The sequence below is a fragment of the Danio rerio genome, chromosome 8 (assembly GCF_049306965.1).
Source record: "Danio rerio strain Tuebingen ecotype United States chromosome 8, GRCz12tu, whole genome shotgun sequence".
NCBI classification, from domain to species: domain Eukaryota; kingdom Metazoa; phylum Chordata; class Actinopteri; order Cypriniformes; family Danionidae; genus Danio; species Danio rerio.
In genome coordinates, this window is record NC_133183.1 from 32,510,001 (window position 1) to 32,531,831 (window position 21,831).

The 21,831-nt window shown below is 32.3% G+C and overlaps 1 protein-coding gene across 2 annotated transcripts in view; it reads left to right on the top strand.

Annotated features, from left to right (window-relative positions):
- The window catches only part of cbwd (COBW domain containing), a 24,466-nt gene extending 2,937 nt beyond the window's left edge, over positions 1–21,529 (top strand). For both annotated transcript variants that reach the window (XM_068222915.1, NM_213253.1), the window contains 13 exon segments: positions 179–275; positions 1,907–1,998; positions 3,610–3,669; positions 3,783–3,820; positions 8,896–8,942; positions 12,922–13,008; positions 13,710–13,754; positions 14,452–14,508; positions 18,144–18,195; positions 19,443–19,511; positions 20,222–20,287; positions 20,502–20,631; positions 21,060–21,529. In XM_068222915.1, the coding sequence (XP_068079016.1) occupies positions 179–275; positions 1,907–1,998; positions 3,610–3,669; positions 3,783–3,820; positions 8,896–8,942; positions 12,922–13,008; positions 13,710–13,754; positions 14,452–14,508; positions 18,144–18,195; positions 19,443–19,511; positions 20,222–20,287; positions 20,502–20,631; positions 21,060–21,133 (914 nt within the window). In that variant the 3' untranslated portion in view covers positions 21,134–21,529.
- The last annotated feature ends 302 nt before the right edge of the window (positions 21,530–21,831 follow it).

Sequence of the window (21,831 nt, forward strand, 5' to 3'; positions counted from 1 at the left end):
ATAGTATAGTGTATACAATTTTTCCATATTTTAATTTCATTTGCATCATGTTCATACATTTTGATTAAAAGAGCAAAGATTATGGATGGCCAAAATTCCAGAGATTGCGTTTTTGGCCTGTTTTGCACTGAAGTTGCTAAAAGTTTGAAGTCGTGTTGTGGTCTGATTTTTTTTGCAGGGAGCGCTCTAGAAAAATCTCTAGCTGTGAGTCAGGCAGGAGAGCTGTATGAAGAGTGGCTGGAGCTGAGGAACGGCTGCCTGTGCTGCTCTGTCAAGTATGCATTTAAATACCTTTAAATACTGGAACAAAGTGTCTAAAACTCAGGAATATGTCAGGATTCAGAAATGTTTATTTACTGAGTAGTCCAGTTGTTGATGTGATGAAAGACGATTTTCACCAATGATTTGGAGCCAGATTAGTGGGGAGGGGGGGTGTCGGAATTTTTTAAAAGTTAGCAGTGTTGTTATGTAGTTTTTACACAAAGAATTTGTAGATCTATTTGTAAAGTCCTTTTACTTTTGTAATCTTTGTTGCAGTAATGATTGTTCAACAATGGGGAAAAAAAAACATTTCTGCTATATGCAGAAAGACCCACATTTCCTTTTTGTCCCCTGAATATGTGTACAGTTTGACAGTTTACTTTTGTAGGCAATGGGCTATATGCACACAAAATCTTAATTTTCAGCCAGGCAGCCCAACAGCTTCTTTCCATTACAAAATTGTCCTGTTTTAGATCTGATTTCTTTCAAAATCATCGAACTTCACTGCCTGTTAGGTATACGATTTAAAGTGGGTCTCAGATTGGACAAGAAGCACTGCATTAATTTCCATTTCCCCCCGCCATGTCTTTTAATGTGACAGTATTTTCAATGGAATTTCAATGGTCATGCCTGATGCTACTGACGGCGCTAGTGGTGACAATGGTCTTTCATCTCGTTTTACACTTGAACAACTAAATGAATGCTTAAATCTGTTTAACTGAATATATTGTAATTACATTACAACATCGATAATGTAAAAACAACCTTGTGAAATTGAAAAGAGTCACATTAAGCTTTCACTGGAAGTTTATCGTTGGCTTTAAAACTCTAGCTGTGCATAGAGCCCATTGAATTAAACCATATAGAAGATTTATTTTATTTTATTATTATCTTTTTAAGTGGTCATTTTTGATTTATTGGTTGATTTTTTTAATTTTATTTATTTTTTTTGCCTTTATTGGGATAGAGAGAGGGTGGGATTGGGAAATATTCGTTCTCTAATATTAATTATTAATATTAATGATATTTTCTCACTATTTATTAATTTTTTAAAAAATATTTCATTGATTTGACACTGATTCACCCAAATGAAGTCAACTTTGAACCACAGAATTATTATTGGGCTTCTGTTTCAAATAATAATTGCTGTTCTTTTGAGCTTTTTCCATTCATCAAAAAAATTGATAAAAAAAACTTTCAGCTTTTAGCATTGATACAAAATCTGTTTCTTAAGTGCCAAATTAGCATGTTTTAATGATACTGAAAAAAAAGAAAATAATGCTATTGATTTCTGATTAAGTATAGACCTTTTTAATGTGGTCATGTTATTGGCCCATGAATATTTCCTGCTTGTAATCAAACTATTTCATAACTGTAACAAGAGGCAATTCAATTCATAACTTCATGTTAAAACAGCAAACATAACATTATTCATCAACATGTGGCTCTTTTTTGGATTCTTGGAAGCTATAGAAATTAAACATGTAAAATAGGAAATACATTGTTATTGTTTACATCCCTCAAAAGGGTCTATATGCGTTCTCTGTGAGAATAAAAGACTCTTTAATAATCTTACAAATTCTACTTTTTTTGATAATAGTGTGCTAATACTGAATTACCTCAGATTATACATGTTCATTTACAGAGACAATGGCTTAAAAGCTATTGAAAATCTAATGGAGAAGAAAGGAAAGTTTGACTACATCCTTCTAGAAACAACCGGATTGGCCGATCCAGGTATTTCACTTGCACAAACAGAGAATTCCTTTCTCTATCTTAAAATCTGTTTATTAAACTTTTAGAAAAATCGTGGGATGGTTTTACAGGAAAATAGAAACAAATATTATTTCCAACCCTTTCCAGTTACACACAAAAATACACAAATAAATAGAAAATGAATACAAATAGACAAAGGGATAAAAAAAGCATACTTAGTGTCAGTTATGTATAAAGTATATGTTAGATTGTTCACATTTTAAAAAAAAACCCATGTACACGTCAACAAACAGAAATTATACCCATACAGAAAATCCTCTTCGATGTAATAGTTTTGGGATTGATTCCTCATCTGTCATCCATCTTGCTTTAAGTGTTAGTTCACCCAAAAATGAAAATTCTCTCACTTATTCAAACATGTATCCTTCTGTTGAACTCAGCAGAAAATATTTTTATATATTAGTAGTATTTTTTTTTTTAGGTCAAAGGCTACTTATTTCAGACATTTCACAAAATATATATTTGTTTTCAACAGAAAAAAAGAAACTTATACAGGTTATTACAAGTGAAGGGGATAAGTTAATAGTACATGGAAACATCCATACACACTCATTCCCTCACATACACTACGGCCAATTCCATTCACCTAAATTAGTCTTTGAACTGTGGGGGAAACTGGAGTACCTGGAGAAAACCCACGCAAACACAGGGAAAACATACAAACTCTACACAGAAACACCAACTGACCCAGCCGGGTCTCGAACCAGCAACCTTCTTGCTGTGAGGCGACCAGGAGGCGACAGTGTTAACTACTGAGCCACCATGCTTTTTTAAGAAATATCCCTTTAAATGTTACATTTTATCATAACATTTAAAGGGATATAAATATATTGCTAAAGACAGTTTGGACAACTTTGTGAATTCTCTCCTTCACTGTGAGGTAATTGATAGTGAAACCGAGATCAATGGAAAGGCAGGAAAGGTCAGCATCTTTGCAGCCTGGTGGTGTATATGAGTGACACAAGCTCTTCTTCACTGTCATTGGCTGAGACAGGCCTGTCACTCACAGGGCCTCAGGGGGATAAACCCCTCCCTCTTTCTCAGCAGATGCTTGTGGGCTGAACGCTTTCTGCATCTGATGTCTTTCAGGAACATTGCCTTCATTACACTTCTATCAAAAATTTATAGTGCTTTCTTATTCTACCCTGACAGTTTGACAAAACTCCATTATTCGAACAAGAGGGCCTCAAATTGTAACACAGAACTGTGAAATAACTTTTACAAGAAAAGTTGGGAAGCATGGAAACAAACAAAATATACCTTGTAGCTGCAAAATTTTAAGCCGCCTGTAAAATTCATACCTGCACCCACAGCCTGTTTGAGTTCTTTTATTTCAGGTTTAAGGCTAGAAAGTGTTCAGTAGTTTGATAAACATGATCACACAGTCTAATAATTTGAACAAAATGAAACATATTCTACTGCACAAACAACATTTTGGGAATACTTTCTAACAGCGATCATATAGTTGAGTTTTTTATATTTACAACAAATAGTTAAAGGACTGTAGTTAGCTGTTTAAATCGCACATCATTAGCCTTTTGTGATTTTGTTATTTATGTTTTTTTAAACCAGGAGCTGTTGCCTCAATGTTCTGGGTTGATGCTGAATTAGGAAGTGATGTTTACCTGGACGGTAAGAAACTATGCTAGCAACTGACTCAGATTAAAGAGTTAGTTCACCCAAAACTGAAAATATTTTAGTGGTTTTATTGTCAGTATAATAAGGTATTTTCATTTCCCATGTAGGTATTGTTACCGTTATAGATGCTAAATATGGGTTGCAGGTGAGTTGTTGATTCGTTCAATCAAACCACTCTAACTACATATGTAAACTGAAATTTTGAAGTTTGAAGTTGAAATTTTTTATTTAATTTATTGCATTGGCAGGGTTTGCATTTGATCAGTGTATAACCCACGACAATAAATAAAAACAACAAAGGAAATGGAACAAAAATAATAATAATAAATAAATGTAGATGTAGATATTATTAAATGAATAATGTAGAAGTTAATAAATCTATGAATTTCTCATAAATTACATTTTAATGAGCATAAAAGTATTTTAATTGTTTGTTCAGCATTTACTAATGTGTTATTAATATCCAAATTTTGCTTGCTAACATTAGTTATTGCACAGTGAGTTAGCCAACACTATCAATTAATGACTGTATTTTCATTATTTAACATTAACAAAAATCAATATATACTGTCATATATGTATTGTTTCGTTTATGTTTATGTCCAAATAAATAGGAATAACAAACAACAGTAAACATTTTTAAACTACATACTCTACAAACAAGTTTGTTTATGACTATGCATAAAGAAATAATATAATAAGGAAATACCAGTTTGCAACAATATTCGGTATGAGAAGTAGAGATGCACTGCAGTTAAAATTCTGGGCTGAAATCAAAACCAAATATTCTAAATGCACTTGGCTCAAAAGCTGAACCAAAACCAAAAGTGCTTTGAAAATTCACTTATTTAAAATGCACTTATTTAAGCATACTTTGCTGTTTCGATGAGCATGTGGGGGTTATGCAGAGAGACTGTAAATATACATGTACATAAATTGAAGATCCACAGAGGGAATTTTGAGCTTTTTTGAACATTGGCCACATTATGTGTGCAGGCTAGTCAACGTTGCACTCCACTGCTTTTGCACTTTGGTTAGCGCAGCAGCGACAAACCACTCTTGTGTAGCAGAAGTCATTCAAATGAATGAATTTCATAGCGCAGCGCTTTCCCTGTCCAATGTGAAAGCTGCTTCACATTGTACAGTGACTACAGCTGGAGGGAGATTGAAAGCAGCGCACTGAACACTGCTATGCAGTTCGGCACAGCATAGCCTTTATTTTTCAGCTCATGTTTTTCTCTTTCTGCCAAAAATGTCCCCAATGGACCCTTTTCACAAGTCTTTGATTTTTAGATTTTTTTTAAACGTATGAACATTTATGTGTATTTATGCCTTTCTATCAAATGACAAAAAAACAAATTATTGCTTGTGCAAGGCATTTGAAATGCTGTGTCTATGGGGCTAGGACAGAACATTTGACATTCTCCCTTCTAGTTGCCGTTATCAGTCTCACACAATTTCTTTCCTTTTTCTGAAAGTCTTGATAACACCATAATGGAGTTTTCCTTTCATCATTTCAGCAAATAAGATTGTAAAAAAAATATTTGTTGTACTTTCCTATTCACTGTGCTCTAAGTTTACCCAACTATGACAACTTTGGCTACTGAGAAACCTGGAAATTTGAAAAGGGTCCATAAAGAGTGGCCAATAATTCGATAAATCCCTACTAACAAACTAAAACCAATGGAAGTGATTGAGACCAGAAGTCTCAAGCCAAAAAGTTTCCAATTTGATAAAAATAAGGTTAAAAATAAAGTTTTAAAAAACTGAGATTTTTATTTACATTTGCTGCTTATGAAGTGTTAATCCTCAGCCTAGATCGTGTCTCGCTGAAACATCTCCCCCTCTCCGCTCCTCTTCACACCTCAGGATGGGAGCAGGACAGTGGCTCTGACACCTGGATAATAGGCTGCAATTCAGTGGTGTCATTCCTGTCGAGTCAGACTTTTTATTGCTGGGCTGGCACCTCCACACTCCGGCCCTCCGGGGTCTTGCCAGCGACTGTTGAGGTGAAGATGCATAGAAACCCACGAAATAATGGATATCAAGGCAAATCACTTTAATGGGCCTGTCAGCCTTGGTCCTGCTCTTTCATTGTCATTTGATATGTTCATCCTTACAAGAGATGTTTCAGAGGTGGAGGGTTTGACATGCCCATCAGGTGTCTTCATGTTCCTTGATTTTTTTTAGCGTCGGGTTGAAATGTGTGGACAGATGATGAGACTTGTCTCAATGTTATTACGTATTGAAGACAGACAATGAGACACGGTCAGCAGAGACCACTGGAGACACGTAGTGGAAAATAAATAGGATTGTTTTCAATGCACAAACTGTTCTAAAGTTATAGTCTCCTGGAAATTGGATTTCTTTTTTAAAAAGAAATGCATCTTGTAATAGTAAAGGTGTCAGTTTGCTGATCTGAGTGATGTTAAAGACATTGTCAGGTGGGAAACCGGACAGAGCAGAGGATAAGATGGGAAATATTCTTGTTGCATTGGATGTTAAAAATAAAATTGTTCTGGCCTGAAATTGGGTTTGCGTTCAGAGCTGCCACTATAAATAGGCTCGAATATCATTTGAAATCTGTTGGCATCAACTTGTGTTGCTTGGCAACCATAAACGTCTGGTAAACAACTTTACTTATTTTGCTTGAATAATTATTTATTTTCTTTTATGTTATGAATTAAATTGACTGTTTATTGCACATTGGAAAGTTGACAAAAAGCTTATTTTACACTTTAAAAGCGGTACGCCACTATGCTATTTCTGTTGAGATTTTTGTAAAAAAGTTTGCGGATTTATGCAATATGATTTTGGGAGTATCATAACTAAAACCTTTTTTTAATAACTAAAAACTTAATATATGACATAAAAATACTACCTTTGAGTTTTTTTCATTTATTTAGTTTAAAAGACATGAATATTACTTTACTAGCTGTATTGTAAATAAATCATATGACGGTTTTCATCCATTCATTCGTTCATTCATTTTCTACTGTTTTTTTGGGGCCGGGGTGCGGGGGCAGCAGTCTTACGAGAGAACCCCAGACTTCCCTCTCCCCAGACACTTCCTTCAGCCTCTCCGAGTGACATAGTCCCTCCAACGTGTCCTGGGTCTTCCCCAAGGCCTCCAGATGGGACATACCTGGAACACCTCCCTAGGTAGACGTTCGAATCAGAAGCCCGTGCCACTGACTTCTCTCGATATGGAGGAGCAGCGGCTCTACTCCGAGCTCCTTCTGGGTGACAGAGCTCCTCACCCTATCTACAAGGGTGCGCCCTGCCACCCTTCGAAGAAAACTAATTTCAGCTGCTTGTATCCGAGATCTTATTCGTTCTGTGATGATCCAAAGCTCATGACCATAGGTGAGAGTAGGAACATAGATTGACCAGTAAATCGAGAGCTTCGGCTTTCGGCTCAGCTCCTTCCTTACCACACTGGACTGGTACATCGGCCGCATTAATGCTGCCGCTGCCCAATCTGCCTGTCAATCTCATGTTCCATCCTTCCCTCACTTGTGAACAAAACCCTAAGATACTTGAACTCCTTCATCTGGGGTAGTACATTCCTCCAACCTGGAAATGGCAAACCACACTTTTCTGGTGGAGCACTATAGCCTCAAACTTGTAGGTGCTGATTCTCATCCCAGCCGTGTCACACTCTGCAGCAAACCGCTCCAGTGCATGCTGAAAGTCCATGTTCGATAAAGCCAACATAACAACATTGTCTGTGAATAACAGTGATGAAATCCTGTGGTCCCTGAACCGGACACCCTCCAGCCCAAGGCTGCGCTTTGAAATTCTGTCCATATAAAAAAATTTATATTAGTCACATATTAGTATAAACGATTTTATATAAGGCAATAATATTACTGAAAATAATATAAAAAATTGAATAAGTATAAATTTCCACACATTTACAGAAGTAAATAAATAGACTTAATGATGGGCTACAAATCTGCAGATTTCTGCTCGTGCAGATTCCGTGTGGGACTAGTCATCAGTTAAACTCAAGAGAACTGTTTTCTGGACAAAACAGCAGCAGAAAGATGGAATAAAATACCCGCGCATATTAGAGAGAGTACCACTTTTAATCATTTTAAAACTGTTCCTAAAGTTTGGCTCAAAGAAATTGGCTTCAAGTTTGGCTTAAAGAATTTGATTTCATTTTATTAACTATGATTAATTGTATTGTAAGTGTATATTAGCTGTATACACATGTAAATTAGCTTTATAGTTAACTTTGGCACAACATGTCCTGTTGTACACTGTCCCTGTATAAATAAATAAAATAAATTAAATCAAAAAGTATTTAGCTTTATTTTAAGGCATAACAAAGTGGACTTCATTGTATAAAAGGATACATATACACATTAATGGTGTGTCTGTTTTACAGCATAATTGTTACTATTATTATTATTTATGTTTTTTAATAATTATTTAGTGCTGTTATCCCAAGTAGATAATATAATGCCTGGTATTTATATTATTTTGTCCTAATAAGTTAAAAAACTAAAAGTAAAAATCAATTAATGCTATTGAATTTAGAAGTCACAACATACAAATGTAAATTAATCATAGAAACGTTTTTGATGAAAATGCTGTAAACTAATGTGATGATTTTACAGTTCTCGATGATCATTAATTAATTTCATTACATTTTTTTATTATTACGATGTTGCCATTGCTGATAACCAATAAAGAAATTGCAAAAAACACTAAAAATCAAAATGAATAAATTTTGAAATACTTTAAATGCAAAGTGAGTTTAGGCATTATAATATAATAGAACAGAATATAGTATAATAATATAATATGATATAATATAATATAATACAATATAATGTAATATACACTATAAATGCATGCTCATTAAAAACTACTCAATATTTCCATTTAACAATTTAATCAATTAATAAAATTGTTAACAGTTTGTCCGCGGGGTCTTAAAAAGTATTAAATGTGATAAATCAATTAATAGAAAAATTAAGGCCCTTAAAAAGTATTAAAAGGTCTTAATCGCAAGGTCTTAAATTTTGTTCAAATTTTGTTCAAAAAGGTTTTGAAATTAACTGTAGGATTCCTGCAAATACGCTGGTATAATAAGGAGGTATTTTTGGTACTCGTTGTTTTTGCTAAAATATAAGATTTTTTCGAACACATTTATTCTAAACATTTGCATTAAATGTCATTAAATTGTCATTTTTATTTGTCTTGTAGCATCTAACAGAAGAAAAGCCTGAAGGTCTTATCAATGAAGCTGCCAGGTAAAACCGTACTTCTAATTAATCAGCATTTAAATACAGTACAGAATCATGCTCATTATCCATCACTGAAAAATCTACCAAGTCAGATGTTCACAAGCCCCTCTTGTGTGGTCTTTCAGAGCACTATTTGGGCCTGTTATCTCTATCAAACATTACAGCTGGTGCTAATGTTTGTGCAAAAACATATCCGATTGCACCCTGCCTCACCTGCTGCGGTCCAGCTTGTTTTTGTTGGGGTTTGGAGGCACGTTGGAATGTTCACAAGTGTCAGAGCCCATAAAAACTGCTTCTGCTCTCTGTTTATGTTTTTCTAAATCACAAAATGGTGGCGCCTTTTGAGTATGACATAAACCATGCCACACACAGACCACTGGACAACAGGCAGGGGGAAGGAGGAGACGCAAGAAAGACTGTTTACACACATTTGGATACAAAGGGAGAGTGAGACACCGGACGCTAAGCAATAAACCGAGTGACAAAAGAGAAATAGCTGTTCTTCTACTGTATTGTTCTATTGATGTTTTGTATGAGTGTAATCACACATACTTGAGTGCGGCAACTGGATTCTAATTACAATGAGTATTTTTTTAAAAGGTCATGTGGGATTTTAAAGTGCCCTAATATTCCCCCACAACAGTTTAAATCCAACTAAGGTCAGAACACAGAGAAATCACAGAGAAAACACAAAAATTCAGATATTTTAGATGAAATCTGAGAGCAGCAATGGTCCTGACTTTTTTAAAGTGCAGAAAAAAGCAAAGAAATCTTCGAAACAGACCATATGTGGACTGTCAATATGGATATTATTATGCTATAATTTTGTGCAAACATCCGGGTGTCCACCAATTCTTATAATGTCTTAAATCTCAAAAACTAAATTTTTGGCCTTATAAAGTCTTAAATTTACTGCAATATTGTGTTGTTTAGGTTTCAAATCATTTTAAACAGGTCTTAATTTTCCTTTATTCATCTAAAGCTATACCTAATCTGGCCAATACCCATACAATCGCCAACAATCCATCTCAATGAGACTTTTACCTTTTTATTTAAAAAAAAATATTTTAACTCTATTTAACTAATACTGCTGAGGACACTGGCATTGTTGTGCATACGTTTAGCTTAATATAGTTTTTTAAACATTTCTCCATTTACTTTTTATTGTTTTAAAGTAAGGTTATGTTGAAAAAGATGTACTAAAAACACTAGAGCCTGTTTGTTTTGACAAATTGTTTAAAATATGTTGCTAAGTATTAACTGAATTATAATAGTTTTAATAGTGCAAGTAAAAATCTTTTCCAACTGAGCCAATGGAAAGAATCCTTAGCCCTCTAAAAGAAATCTGCAATTTCAATTGTAATGCTCTTAAAATGTCTTAAAGTCTTAAAATTAACTCGGTGAAACCTGCAAAATCCTAAACCGTAAAACAAAAACAACAATTTTATTCAAAAGTTTGTTCTCCTCAGTTTCAGTATAATGTGCATGTTCATGAGAGTGATGTTCTTTTTATGCAAGTCGCGCTGGTGACGTTTACCTCAGATCTGTGCTTTGTTTCAAACAGAGGAAGTCGAAGTTGAATATGTGCGCTATACTGTTACTGAGGAGAACAAACTGTTGAAAAAAAGTCTTATGTGCACACAAAAGTATAGCTTGATAATCTTCCTATTGAACAACTAAAGACACATTTTCTGTTTAGACATACCTTAGACCATACCTTTGTATGGGACAGAATTGTACCTTAAGACAAAGAAACATATTTGTAAAGTTGCAGTTTGTACCTTAAAGGACATTATTTGTACCATTGGAAACCAAAATTTACCTTTGATTTTTAAAACCTGCATATACAAAATCGTACCTTCATTAAAGGTACACATATTATCTATAAAGGTATACCACAACAGTGACAAGACAATTTGTACCCAAACAGTGTCAAAAATGCTTACAAAGCATTTATTTAAAATGCCTTTAATGTTTAGTTTACAACACCTATAATATACCTGTATGTTTTACCAGTTGTTCTGTAATATTTTGTTATAGAACTTAATAATTAATGTTTTTCTCTTTCTTCTAGAAATAATTTATCAAATCACTTTGCCTTTCCAGTCATTTTTATTTTCATAGGTATTGTAATAAAGAAAAAGTTGATCAACACTTTTGTATCTTTTATATGGGAACAATTGTGTTCCTTCATTTCAGTTCACCACAAAAGGTACAGAACAGTATAATAAGAGGTCTTTTCTGTACCGTATAAAGTACAGATATAAAGTAAGTCTTTACAAAGGTACAAAACTGTTCCACAAGGAACATTATTTGTACCACTGTGTACCTTTTTTCTGAGAGTGTATAGTGGATCACAGAGGCCAGAGATTTCATCCAAAAGAACCTTTTATTGTGTTTCAAAAATGAACGAAGGTCTCTCGTGATTGAAAAAACATGCAAGTAAGTAATTATTTACAGGATTGTCATTTTTGTGTGAATAAACTCTTCAAAAGGTCTGTAAAGCCCTCCCTTGCATAAGCCAGCTCTGCTCTGATTGGTCAGCTGGCATAGTCTGTTTAGATTTTTTTTGTGTCGTGAAATAAACAAATGTATTACTTTGATCATGTTGACATAAATCGGTAGCATCCAAAAGATTAGAAAATTGTTTCTTTTGTGAGACAATATTTGTGTTTATCATGCACCTTTTTAATGAACAACTTTGCAGACTTTACATTTGCTGTTTGTTCAAACTACTTATATAAATTGAGCTGAAACAACAATATTCTTATGCATTTTGTGGGGACAAATGAATTGTTTTATGTTCAATCTACTTAAATTTGTACTTAAACTACTACTTAAACTTATCATTTAACTTAATTCCTTCATGTTGTCCTAACAAAAAATAGGTTGTGTGGAACCCAGTGAAGGACAGCTGCATTACAAACTGCAAAAAAATACATATTTTTTTATTCAAATCTCATATGACTTGCTCTCTTGCACTGAACTCTAAACCTTCCTTCCAATGGCACTTCTAGACGCCAGATTTTAGTTTTATTAATATTTGCATGCTGAAGGTTTGTAAAGGGAAATTTGTTCATACAAAACTATACAAATTTATATATACAAAAATATTTTTCTACAAAAGTATGATTTAATTTTTTTTCTGGCTGATTTCAGTTTTTTTTTATCATGGACTGATAAAGAGACTCAAATGTGCTGTTAGCTTTTCATTATCATATGTTAAAAAACAAAAAAGTCAAACACGTTTAGATAGAAAGGAAGAGTGAGACATTCAGCTCTGAGCAATGAGGAGAGTGAGAAAAGAGAGAGTTGTTTCTGTACTGTATTGTTCTATTGATGTTTCGTTTGATTGTAAGGAACTGGATATGCACTGAGGTGGCTGTGATTTCAATTAGAACACAATCTTGCTGTTAATTTTCTCAAAAATAAGTTTATTTCCTGCATTGACACATAAATCGTGACTTTATCAGCTTTTACACACACCAAACTGCACAGTTTGTTCATATCTGCTTACTAAAGAATTTTAAACAGGCGTTTCATTATACACAATTTGCCTGATTATATACAGCATATTAATCCACAAAAAAGGGTGCAAATATATTTACTTCTGCCTCTCTACTGTATTCTTTAATATTTATGGGGGGATTAAAAGAGATAGCTGAAACCCTAATACTGTATATCAATAAATTAAACAACAACACACTCAGACACATTTATATACAAAAAGAGAGTGAGACATTCAACACTGAGCAATAAAGAGAGTGACAAGAGTACTGTATTGTTCTATTGATGTATTGTACGACCAATCACACATACTTGTGTACAGCAGCTGGAGATTTGCTTTTTATGACGATTAATCCATATGCGGCCCTCTGAGGTGTCGACAGCCTTTGTCGTATAGAAGGTTAGGTTTAGTTTGGCTGCATTTGTCGGGTAGTTGTGAATGGTTTTGAATTTTTCTGTCTTTTATTTTTGTTTTTAGACAGATTGCTCTCGCTGATCTTACCATCATCAACAAGACTGATCTGGTGCATGAGACGGAGCTGCTGAAGCTCAGAGATACAGTGAGGTGAGAACTGGAGGGTTATATACTCTTGTGTTTTGTTATTAGAGATACAGGTCTTAAAGTCTGGCTGATTCTGAGAGAGCAATGAATATTAAACCAATATTTGGTCAATTCTAGTAATATTATGTTGTTTAAATAAATGTAAAAATATCTTATTAGACATGTACTGATAATCATATTTCTGTGTGATATTGCTAATAAGGGTTTCAACGACAAATGGACAAAATTCTAACATTTTATACTATTGGTATTTTATAGAATATATTAGTACTAATAGCATTTTATACTGTTATTATTATCTAAATAAATTAATTAATTAAAATCCATAAATGATACAAGTACATATCAGCATCACAACATATAAATCAATATGAAAAACAATCTTATTTATTTTGAGATTTGTTATTACATTTATTAGTATTGCATTATTATGACAATTTATTATTAACTTTTATTTTTAAAATTATTAAATTAGCATTTCGAAGCATAATCAATACTTTTATCTTTAAAATGAATCATTTAAATGTTTTAATTGTTTTTTTATTAACTGATCTACTATATAAGTATATTCATGCATCAACATTATAATGTATAGTATATAAAATGGACATTTTCTTTCTGCATTACGTACTAGAAAAAATATTTATTATAATTATTTTATAGACTTCCTTGTGTTTGCCTCACATTTCTCTTCTTCATTATAGATCAATAAATGCACTTGTAAAGATTTTGGAGACACAAAAGTCCAGGTGAGAAGACAAAATATATGTCACATTGTATCATAATGTATTTTTAAACTTAAATCTATGTGAACAAGACCCTGCATGCTGCAAACATCTTTCAACATACATTTAAAGCAGGATTAATCAGATATTAGTCTAATATATATATATATATATATATATATATATATATATATATATATATATATATATATATATATATATATATATATATATATATATATATACACACACACATATAATTTCTTATGGTGTGTCCAAGACTTCATTCATTTGATCTTTTTGCAATAATTGCAATAAAAAAGTACAGTTTACAATGACTGTGATTTGTTTTTGATATTTTTTTCAAGTATAATTTATTCCTGTCATGGCACAGCTGAGTTTGTTTTATTCTTAAATCATTCTAATATGCAGATTTTTGTGCTCAAGAAACTTTTATTGTTATTCTCGATGTTAAAACTACTTCATATTTTTGTATTAACATTTTTCAGATTTTTTTCTTAATAAAAAAACCCTACTATAAGATAAATTATCTCGTAATAATGTAAATCAAATAAAATTATTATTTGATTACATCTCCTTTCATATTTTTACCTTAAACAAATATTATCTGTAGGTGTATTCAACCATTATTTTATCTGTTACTTACAGATAAAATGTATAAATAAATGATTCACTTTATTTGTGTTTTCCCTCTCCACAGGGTTGATCTATCTGAAGTATTAGACTTGCATTCTTTTGACACTAAAGATGGTGAAAGGTAAGCGTTTTCCTGCAAGAAAACTTCCAACAATTACACTCACTGAAGTATACAGTTGCAAATCTATTCAGCAGAGGACTATTATGTGTATCTGCCAAAGATCAAACACTCTATTACCTCATGCTAATGACTTAAACAAAAAAAATGAACCTCTTTTTAGGAGTAATTACAGTGAGACGGAGTAAATATGAATGGCTGAGCCCAGCTGCGGAGGATTATGACCGCTGTCCGTAGTTAAAAGTACAGAAGCACCTCCACACAACACCTCCTTTCAGCCCTGACCGTGGCCCATTTGCCCCCTCCGAGCCCGGGTTGCTTGTCTGGGATGAACCCCCCTCTGGCTACTCACAGCCTGACGAATAATCCACACAGCTACGTTTGCCCACCCTGAGGGGTCAAAACCCAGCTCTCACACGCTTTCTTCTTTCTTTCTTTCTCTGTTAAGCTCAATCTTACAGTTGCTAAAGCCAAAAGCCTCTGCGCATCACACCAGCAGCGGGATTAAGGGCCGTCGGTGTTGTCAGAACCCCTTTGAAAGGTTTTAGCTGAGACTGTACATCTGTCTGATGCTCAAAAGAGGATGTTGTTTATTGACAGCATTTGACATCAATCAGTCTTGTGTTTAAGCCAGACACATGCAGGCAAAAAAAAACAAAAACATTTTGGGCTTTTTGTTAAAGGGCCCTTATTTTGCATCATAATCAGTCATATTTTGGTTTTGGGGTCTCCAACAACAGGCTGATTTGCATGCAAGGTCAAAAAACACTTTCATTGTCTTATAATATGCATTTATTTTTATATAATTATCCCAATGACTCCCATATGATTTGTTTAGTGTTTATTTGGTTCCCAAATCTCTCCTTTGCATGAGGCTAATATACGGTGATTGATCCAATGACCCAGTCTGTTGTGATTGGTCGACTAAGTTCAGCACGAGACAGAGAGAAATGCCCACCATGGCTATGAAGTAGCACACAGAGTTTGTGAGAGCCCAATGTAGGAATACAATAAAGCAATGCAGTTAAACACCAGCATATTACTCTACTCTTAAACCTAACCTCAAGTAATAACAACAACACATATTCAGTATTAAACCACACAGTGGAAAAAGTTATAGGAAACTATTTTGAAAATTGACCTTGCCGTGTGTAGGAACAGCTAATGGTGGCCATAGCAAAGGCAAACGGCAGAGGAAGATAAATCGGTAAAGGAGGAAGCGCGTGTCACATTTTGCGTGGTTTTGGACGCAATATGTGAAATAGCCCATAAAGATTTAACGTGCGTTCATATTTGGTTACGTACCATGTTGATGCGTTCAGGCAAAAGATCCGAACCCAACACGATTCGTTTATGAAGTCTGAGTCGACTATTTCATTAAAGAATCAATAGTTTTCATTCACTTAGTGCTGTTACACAATGTTTTTCAGTTTGATGAAAATTAAGTTATATATGTTTCTTTTTTTGCATTGTATGATTTTGTATGTTGACATTAATGTTTCATTAATAATTCATTATTTTATACACAATTTTCTGAAAATTTGCTATTCATATCCACTTTTGCAGAACTTTAATTCACCACACCTTATTTTAATTAATTCCACTGTATTGTTTTTTTTTTTTTTTATCAGAATATATATACAATACATTGAATTTTTCTATATCGTGCCTATTCATGGCACGATAACCGGTTTCAATGTTTACAGCGGTTTAAAAAAAGTCAAGATTTTAAAACCGTTAAAGTTTTTGGTTATACCGTTCCTATGGTATACAGTTGAAGTCAGAATTATTAGACCCCTGTTTATTTTTTCCTCAATTTCTGTTTAACGGAGAGAAGATTTTGAACATATTTCTAAACATAATAGTTTTAATAACTCTTTTCTGATAACTGATTTATTTTATCTTTGCCATGATGACAGTACATAATATTTAACTAGATATTTTTCAAGACACTTCTATACAGCTTAAAGTGACATTTAAAAGCTTAACTAGGTTAATTAGGTTAACTAGGCAGATTAGGTTAATTAGGCAAGTCATTGTATATCGATAGTTTGTTCTGTAGACTATCAAAAAAAAAACATAGCTTAAAGAGGCTAATAATTTTGACCTTAAAATGTTTTTTAAAAAATTCAAAACTGCTTTATATAGCCGAAATAAAACAAGACTTTCACGATAAGAAATAATGTTATCAAACATACAGTGAAAATGTCCTTGCTCTGTTAAACATCATTTGGGAAATATTTGAAACGAAAAAAATGAGGGGAGTTTAATAAATCTGACTTCAACTGTGTTTACATTGTTTTTATGACGATAGTATTTCCAGCACAAAAGGGCCATCCACATCAAAAGCTACAGGTCAACCCACAGTTCAGGAAAAATTTGAAAAACAAATTGCTTATAAACCAACATCCAGGCATGCTATGAATCTGAACAGTGCAGTGGCTTACTTTTATATCCAAATAAAAAAGCAAAATATTCAAAAATGCCTTTTTATGTTGTAAAAAAATCGTAGTAATAAATAAAAATAATAGTAAAAAAATGAAGACAGCAGAAGTCAATTATTTTAAATATTTTGCCTAACATGGTTACTGTTCCAAAACATTTAAAATGTTTCTTAAAAATAAAATTAATTGTGTTAATATAAAAAAAAATATATTTTTAAATGTTTGGGTAAAAAACAACAAAAACTGTTTTCCTAGGATATTTAAAAAACACATATTTTTGGCAAGTAATAACAATACTGTGAAACCGTGATATTATTTATCCATGGTTATCATATTGTCAGAATCTTATACCGGTCCATGCCTGCTGTATACACTGTAAAAAGCGATTAGTTGGCATTACTTAAAAAAGGAGATTAAACTAACAAACTGTCAAAAGTTAAGTTAAATCAATGCGTTTACTATGCGTTAAAGTAAAATCAACTTGTTGCTTATATATACATATATAAATTTTTAAAGTAAAGACACTTGTAGATTAGTTGGTTTTACCTTAAAAAGGGAGACTGAACTCATTGCTTTAAAATTATTAAGTAAAAAAAAGTATGTGCATAATTATACAAGTTAAGTTAAATCAATGGGTTTACTGCCTTTTTAAGTAAAATCAACATGTTGCTTTTAAGGCAAAAGTAATCGCTTTTTACAGTGTATTTTATGTAATAATAAATAAAAAAATTGTTTACTATTTTCTGAATTATTGAGTGAGTCGAGATGCAAAAAGCTGCTTTTTAGTTACTTCAACCTTTAAATTTTAAAAATTAAAAAACTTTTTTTTTAAGTATGCACCTAGTTAACTTACTCTTTAGGATGACAGGTTTACTTACTTTTTTGTTGTCAACCAATTGCTATAAAAGCAATGAGTTTACTCAGCTTTTTGTTTTTTTAAGTTTAAAGTCTTTTACAGTGTGTGTAAAAACCCCTTTACGAAAACATTTGACTAAGATGTCAACAAAAGAAACATCAAGAGTGTTTAAACTTGACTTTATCACCTCAAATGTTCAGATTTTGTGCTTGGAATGTGTAAATATAAATATTATAATTCTTATTATAAGCAATGAATTGGGGAAAGTATTAAATTAGAAGTTAAGTTTTTCTGCTGTTCAAAAATCTTGAAAGATCTTGAAATCTTGTGCTCTGCAGGTTAACCAAAAAGCTGCAGCTGGTAAAAACAAGCCAACCTCACCTAGACAAGGTAAAAATCGCATTTGTTTTTCTGTTTTCTGGAAAAATAGATTCTCTTTCAACAAGGGTTTGTTTAAATACGGTCTCCTCTCCTTGAAGCAAACTCTCGGCTGGAGCTCTTATCATTAGATGGGTCAGTTTCCCGCATGCACCTCGGCTCTGTGTGGCCCTCCCCCTTCACTGCTCTTTTCATGTAAATGAGAGCCCTGTTTTCTCTTGTTATTCCAGGGGAAAAAAGGAAGTGTGTAACTTTTAACACAGACAAACAATGGTTTAAATATGTGTAAAGGGCCCATGTAACGCCCCAGAGAGGGCCAGCAGAATGGGCGCTAAAGCAGTACAAGTGTTTCTCACCAAGGGGAAATTTATTCAAGTGTCGTACTGACGCTTTTAAGAAGGCTGATGCTATTAGAAATGTTTTGGTGTATAAACAGAAATTATTCAAATCACTTATAATTGTCCTACTGGTGTGAAATCCATTTGAATCCGTCTTAAAGTTCTTAAAAAGTTTTTATCTAAAGCAAACTTTAAAAAGCTTATATGGAATTTTAAATTTCCCTGTAGAATTTCCTGCATGGTGTTAAAACATCAACTGTGTAATTATTTATTTTGGTGTTGTTTTAAGAACATAATTGTTTAATTTGGTAAGAGCATTTTAGTCACCAGAAGAGAAAGGCCAATTTACAGTGTAACATTTCAAATATATATGTTTTACTGTCTTAACAAATTGAAACCAATCACATCACAATTTTACCAGTGGTAATATAATTTTGTCTAAAATAATATCCAAATCCAAATAATATTATTAATTCTTAAAATTAATTCAAACTGTATTTATTTTAAATGATTATCTTTTGTGTTTTGTTTTTCATTTATTTGTTTAGAAATAATTTGCCATTTTATTTTTACAGCTGAAGTTGTGGGCTTAAAAAGTTATACTTTCAATGCAGCATGCAATGTAAATGTAAATAATAATATTATATATATTGATTATATATATATATATATATATATATATATATATATATATATATATATATATATATATATATATATATATATATATATATATATATATAAAAAATCAGTGAATTGTGATTTAGAAGTTGTCTTTGGTTTCTCACAGTTATTTGCTAAATTTGTGTTCATTCTCTGTGTTAAAGTTTTCTCTGAATGGTGAACATAAAACTCTTCTTTTCAAAGTGTTTTAAAAATATTTCAAGTTTTGAACTGTTTAATTTCCTTTTATTATTTCAGAGTATGCTGACTATAACATTTGAAGTACCTGGCAGTGTGTCAGAAGATCTTTTAAATATATTTATTCAGGTACAGAAACAACATTATACACTGTGTGTGTGTGCATATACAGATAAAGTCAGAATTATTAGCCCCCTGAATAATTAAAACCTCTGTTCATTTTTCCCCCAATTTCTGTTCAGAAAGAATATTATTTCAAAACATTTCTAAGCATAATAAATTTAATAATAAGCATAATCTCTAATAACTGATTTATTTTATCTTTGCCATGATGATAGTAAATAATATTTCACAAGATATTTTTCAACACACTTCTATACAGCTTAAAGTGACATTTGAAGGCTTAACTAAGTTAATAAGGTGAACTAGGCAGGTTAGGGTAATTAGGCAAGTTATTGTATAATGATGGTTTGTTCTGTAGACTATCGAAAAAATATAGCTTAAAGGGGCTAATAATTTTGTCCTTAAAATGGTGTTTAAACAACTAAAAACTGCTTTTATTCTAGTCAAAATAAAATTTTCTCCAGAAAAAATATATTATCAGACATACTGTGAAAATTTTCTTGCTCTGTTAAACATCATTGGTTAAAAATTTAGGAAAATTCAAAGGGTGCTAATAACTCTAACTTAAGGTGTGTGTGCATGTGTGTGTATAAAATATATATATATATATATATATATATATATATATATATATATATATATATATATATATATATATATATATATTATTGTTGTTTATTTTATTTAATTATTCATTTTGTTTGGTTATTTTTTAGGAACTTCTTTGGGAAAAAACATTTAAGAACAAAGCAGGATTGCCAATGACAGTTATTCGGTTAAAGGTGAGCATATTTTGTCATTTATCTCTATATTTTTCTAATTATACAGTGTAAAAAAATTGTCATTGTAATGAATATATTTCCTAATAATCCTTCAAAACCATGACTTTATCCTCTTATCCTCTTTTAATCTCCTAACAGATTGTCACATACAAAGACTCAAATATTTATCAGATCTATTATAAGTCTTTAAGAAGTTTTGGATGTGTTGTTTCAGGGGATCCTCTCGCTCCAGCAGAAGCAGAAGAAGGTGATGTTGCAGGGTGTCCATGAACTTTATGAGCTGGAAGAGACTCCAGAGTTTTGGGCAGATCAAGAGCCAAGACTCAACCGTCTCGTCTTTATAGGTAAATCTGTGCCTATATATATATATATATATATATATATATATGAATAAAAATTTTCCTGTTGAAAGCTTTAAAGCAGTACTCTATTGTAGGTGAATTAGGTAAAAAATGAACTAATAGTTTTCACTATCCTAAGTTGACACACATTTTTTGTAAGACAAGTTTTCTAAATTATTATGTTTAAATATGCAACTGAGGCATTATTTCATTTAAATATGCGCTGAATTACATACATTACTGAATGTTTAGTGAAGTCAGGTTCAAAAAGTATTGTTTATTTGTTTATAAAAATTCAAAAGGCTCAAATAAAGGCTTATTTGAAGGATCTATGGAAAAAAATTAAGTGTGTTTACTTGAAGTGTCCAGCCTTAAAAACAAATTTTATGTGTTCAAGGCAAAATGTAACATTTAATCTCTTTTCACTTCAGGTCGAAACCTTGATGGTGAGATTCTAAAGAAAGAGTTCATCTCCGCTGTGTCAAATAAAGACAGCGTCGAGTAGGTGATCTTGTCAAACATTGGTAAAATCTGTAAAAGCACAGCTGTTTTTTTTGCCACTCAAATGAATAACAGCTTTAAGGTTTTGGCCATTTCACAAAAAGTGACAACATTTTCACTAAATGTGAAATGTCTAAAAAAAAAGATTTCTTTTTTTCTTAAAAACAAATTGTAATTTATTTTACATGTTCACTATGGTTTTCTGCAAATACAAGTCTTCACATTTCATAAAAAATGAAATACTGCAAACTCCCTAGTGTTTATATTAAGATTATCTTGTTATTTAAACAACTCATTTGAGTGGTCAATTGCTCAATTTCCCAAGGCTTTTTCACAGTGTAAAGTGTAAGATAACAGCATCCAGTGAAATAAATGTTGTTTTGAGTTACTTCTTACTCTTCTAATGTGTTAAATGTGGTCTTTTTTCAATGTGAGAACCATCAGTACAATCACCCACTTAACACTGTGTGTGACAAGGTGAAAATGGAAATTTAACATGCATTGCAAAAGCTGTTTGTCAGAGTTGACATTTTGAGTATCTTTGGTGTCTTAAGCATTATGATAATTAAGAGTAAAAGAAAGGTTTAACTAACAAGATGCACAAAAAGTTCAAGGTAAAAAAAATCTTCCTGTTGAACAAAAAAAGTTTTCTCAATATTTTGTATTTATTTCATTCATTAACAACTATTTAAGTAATAATGT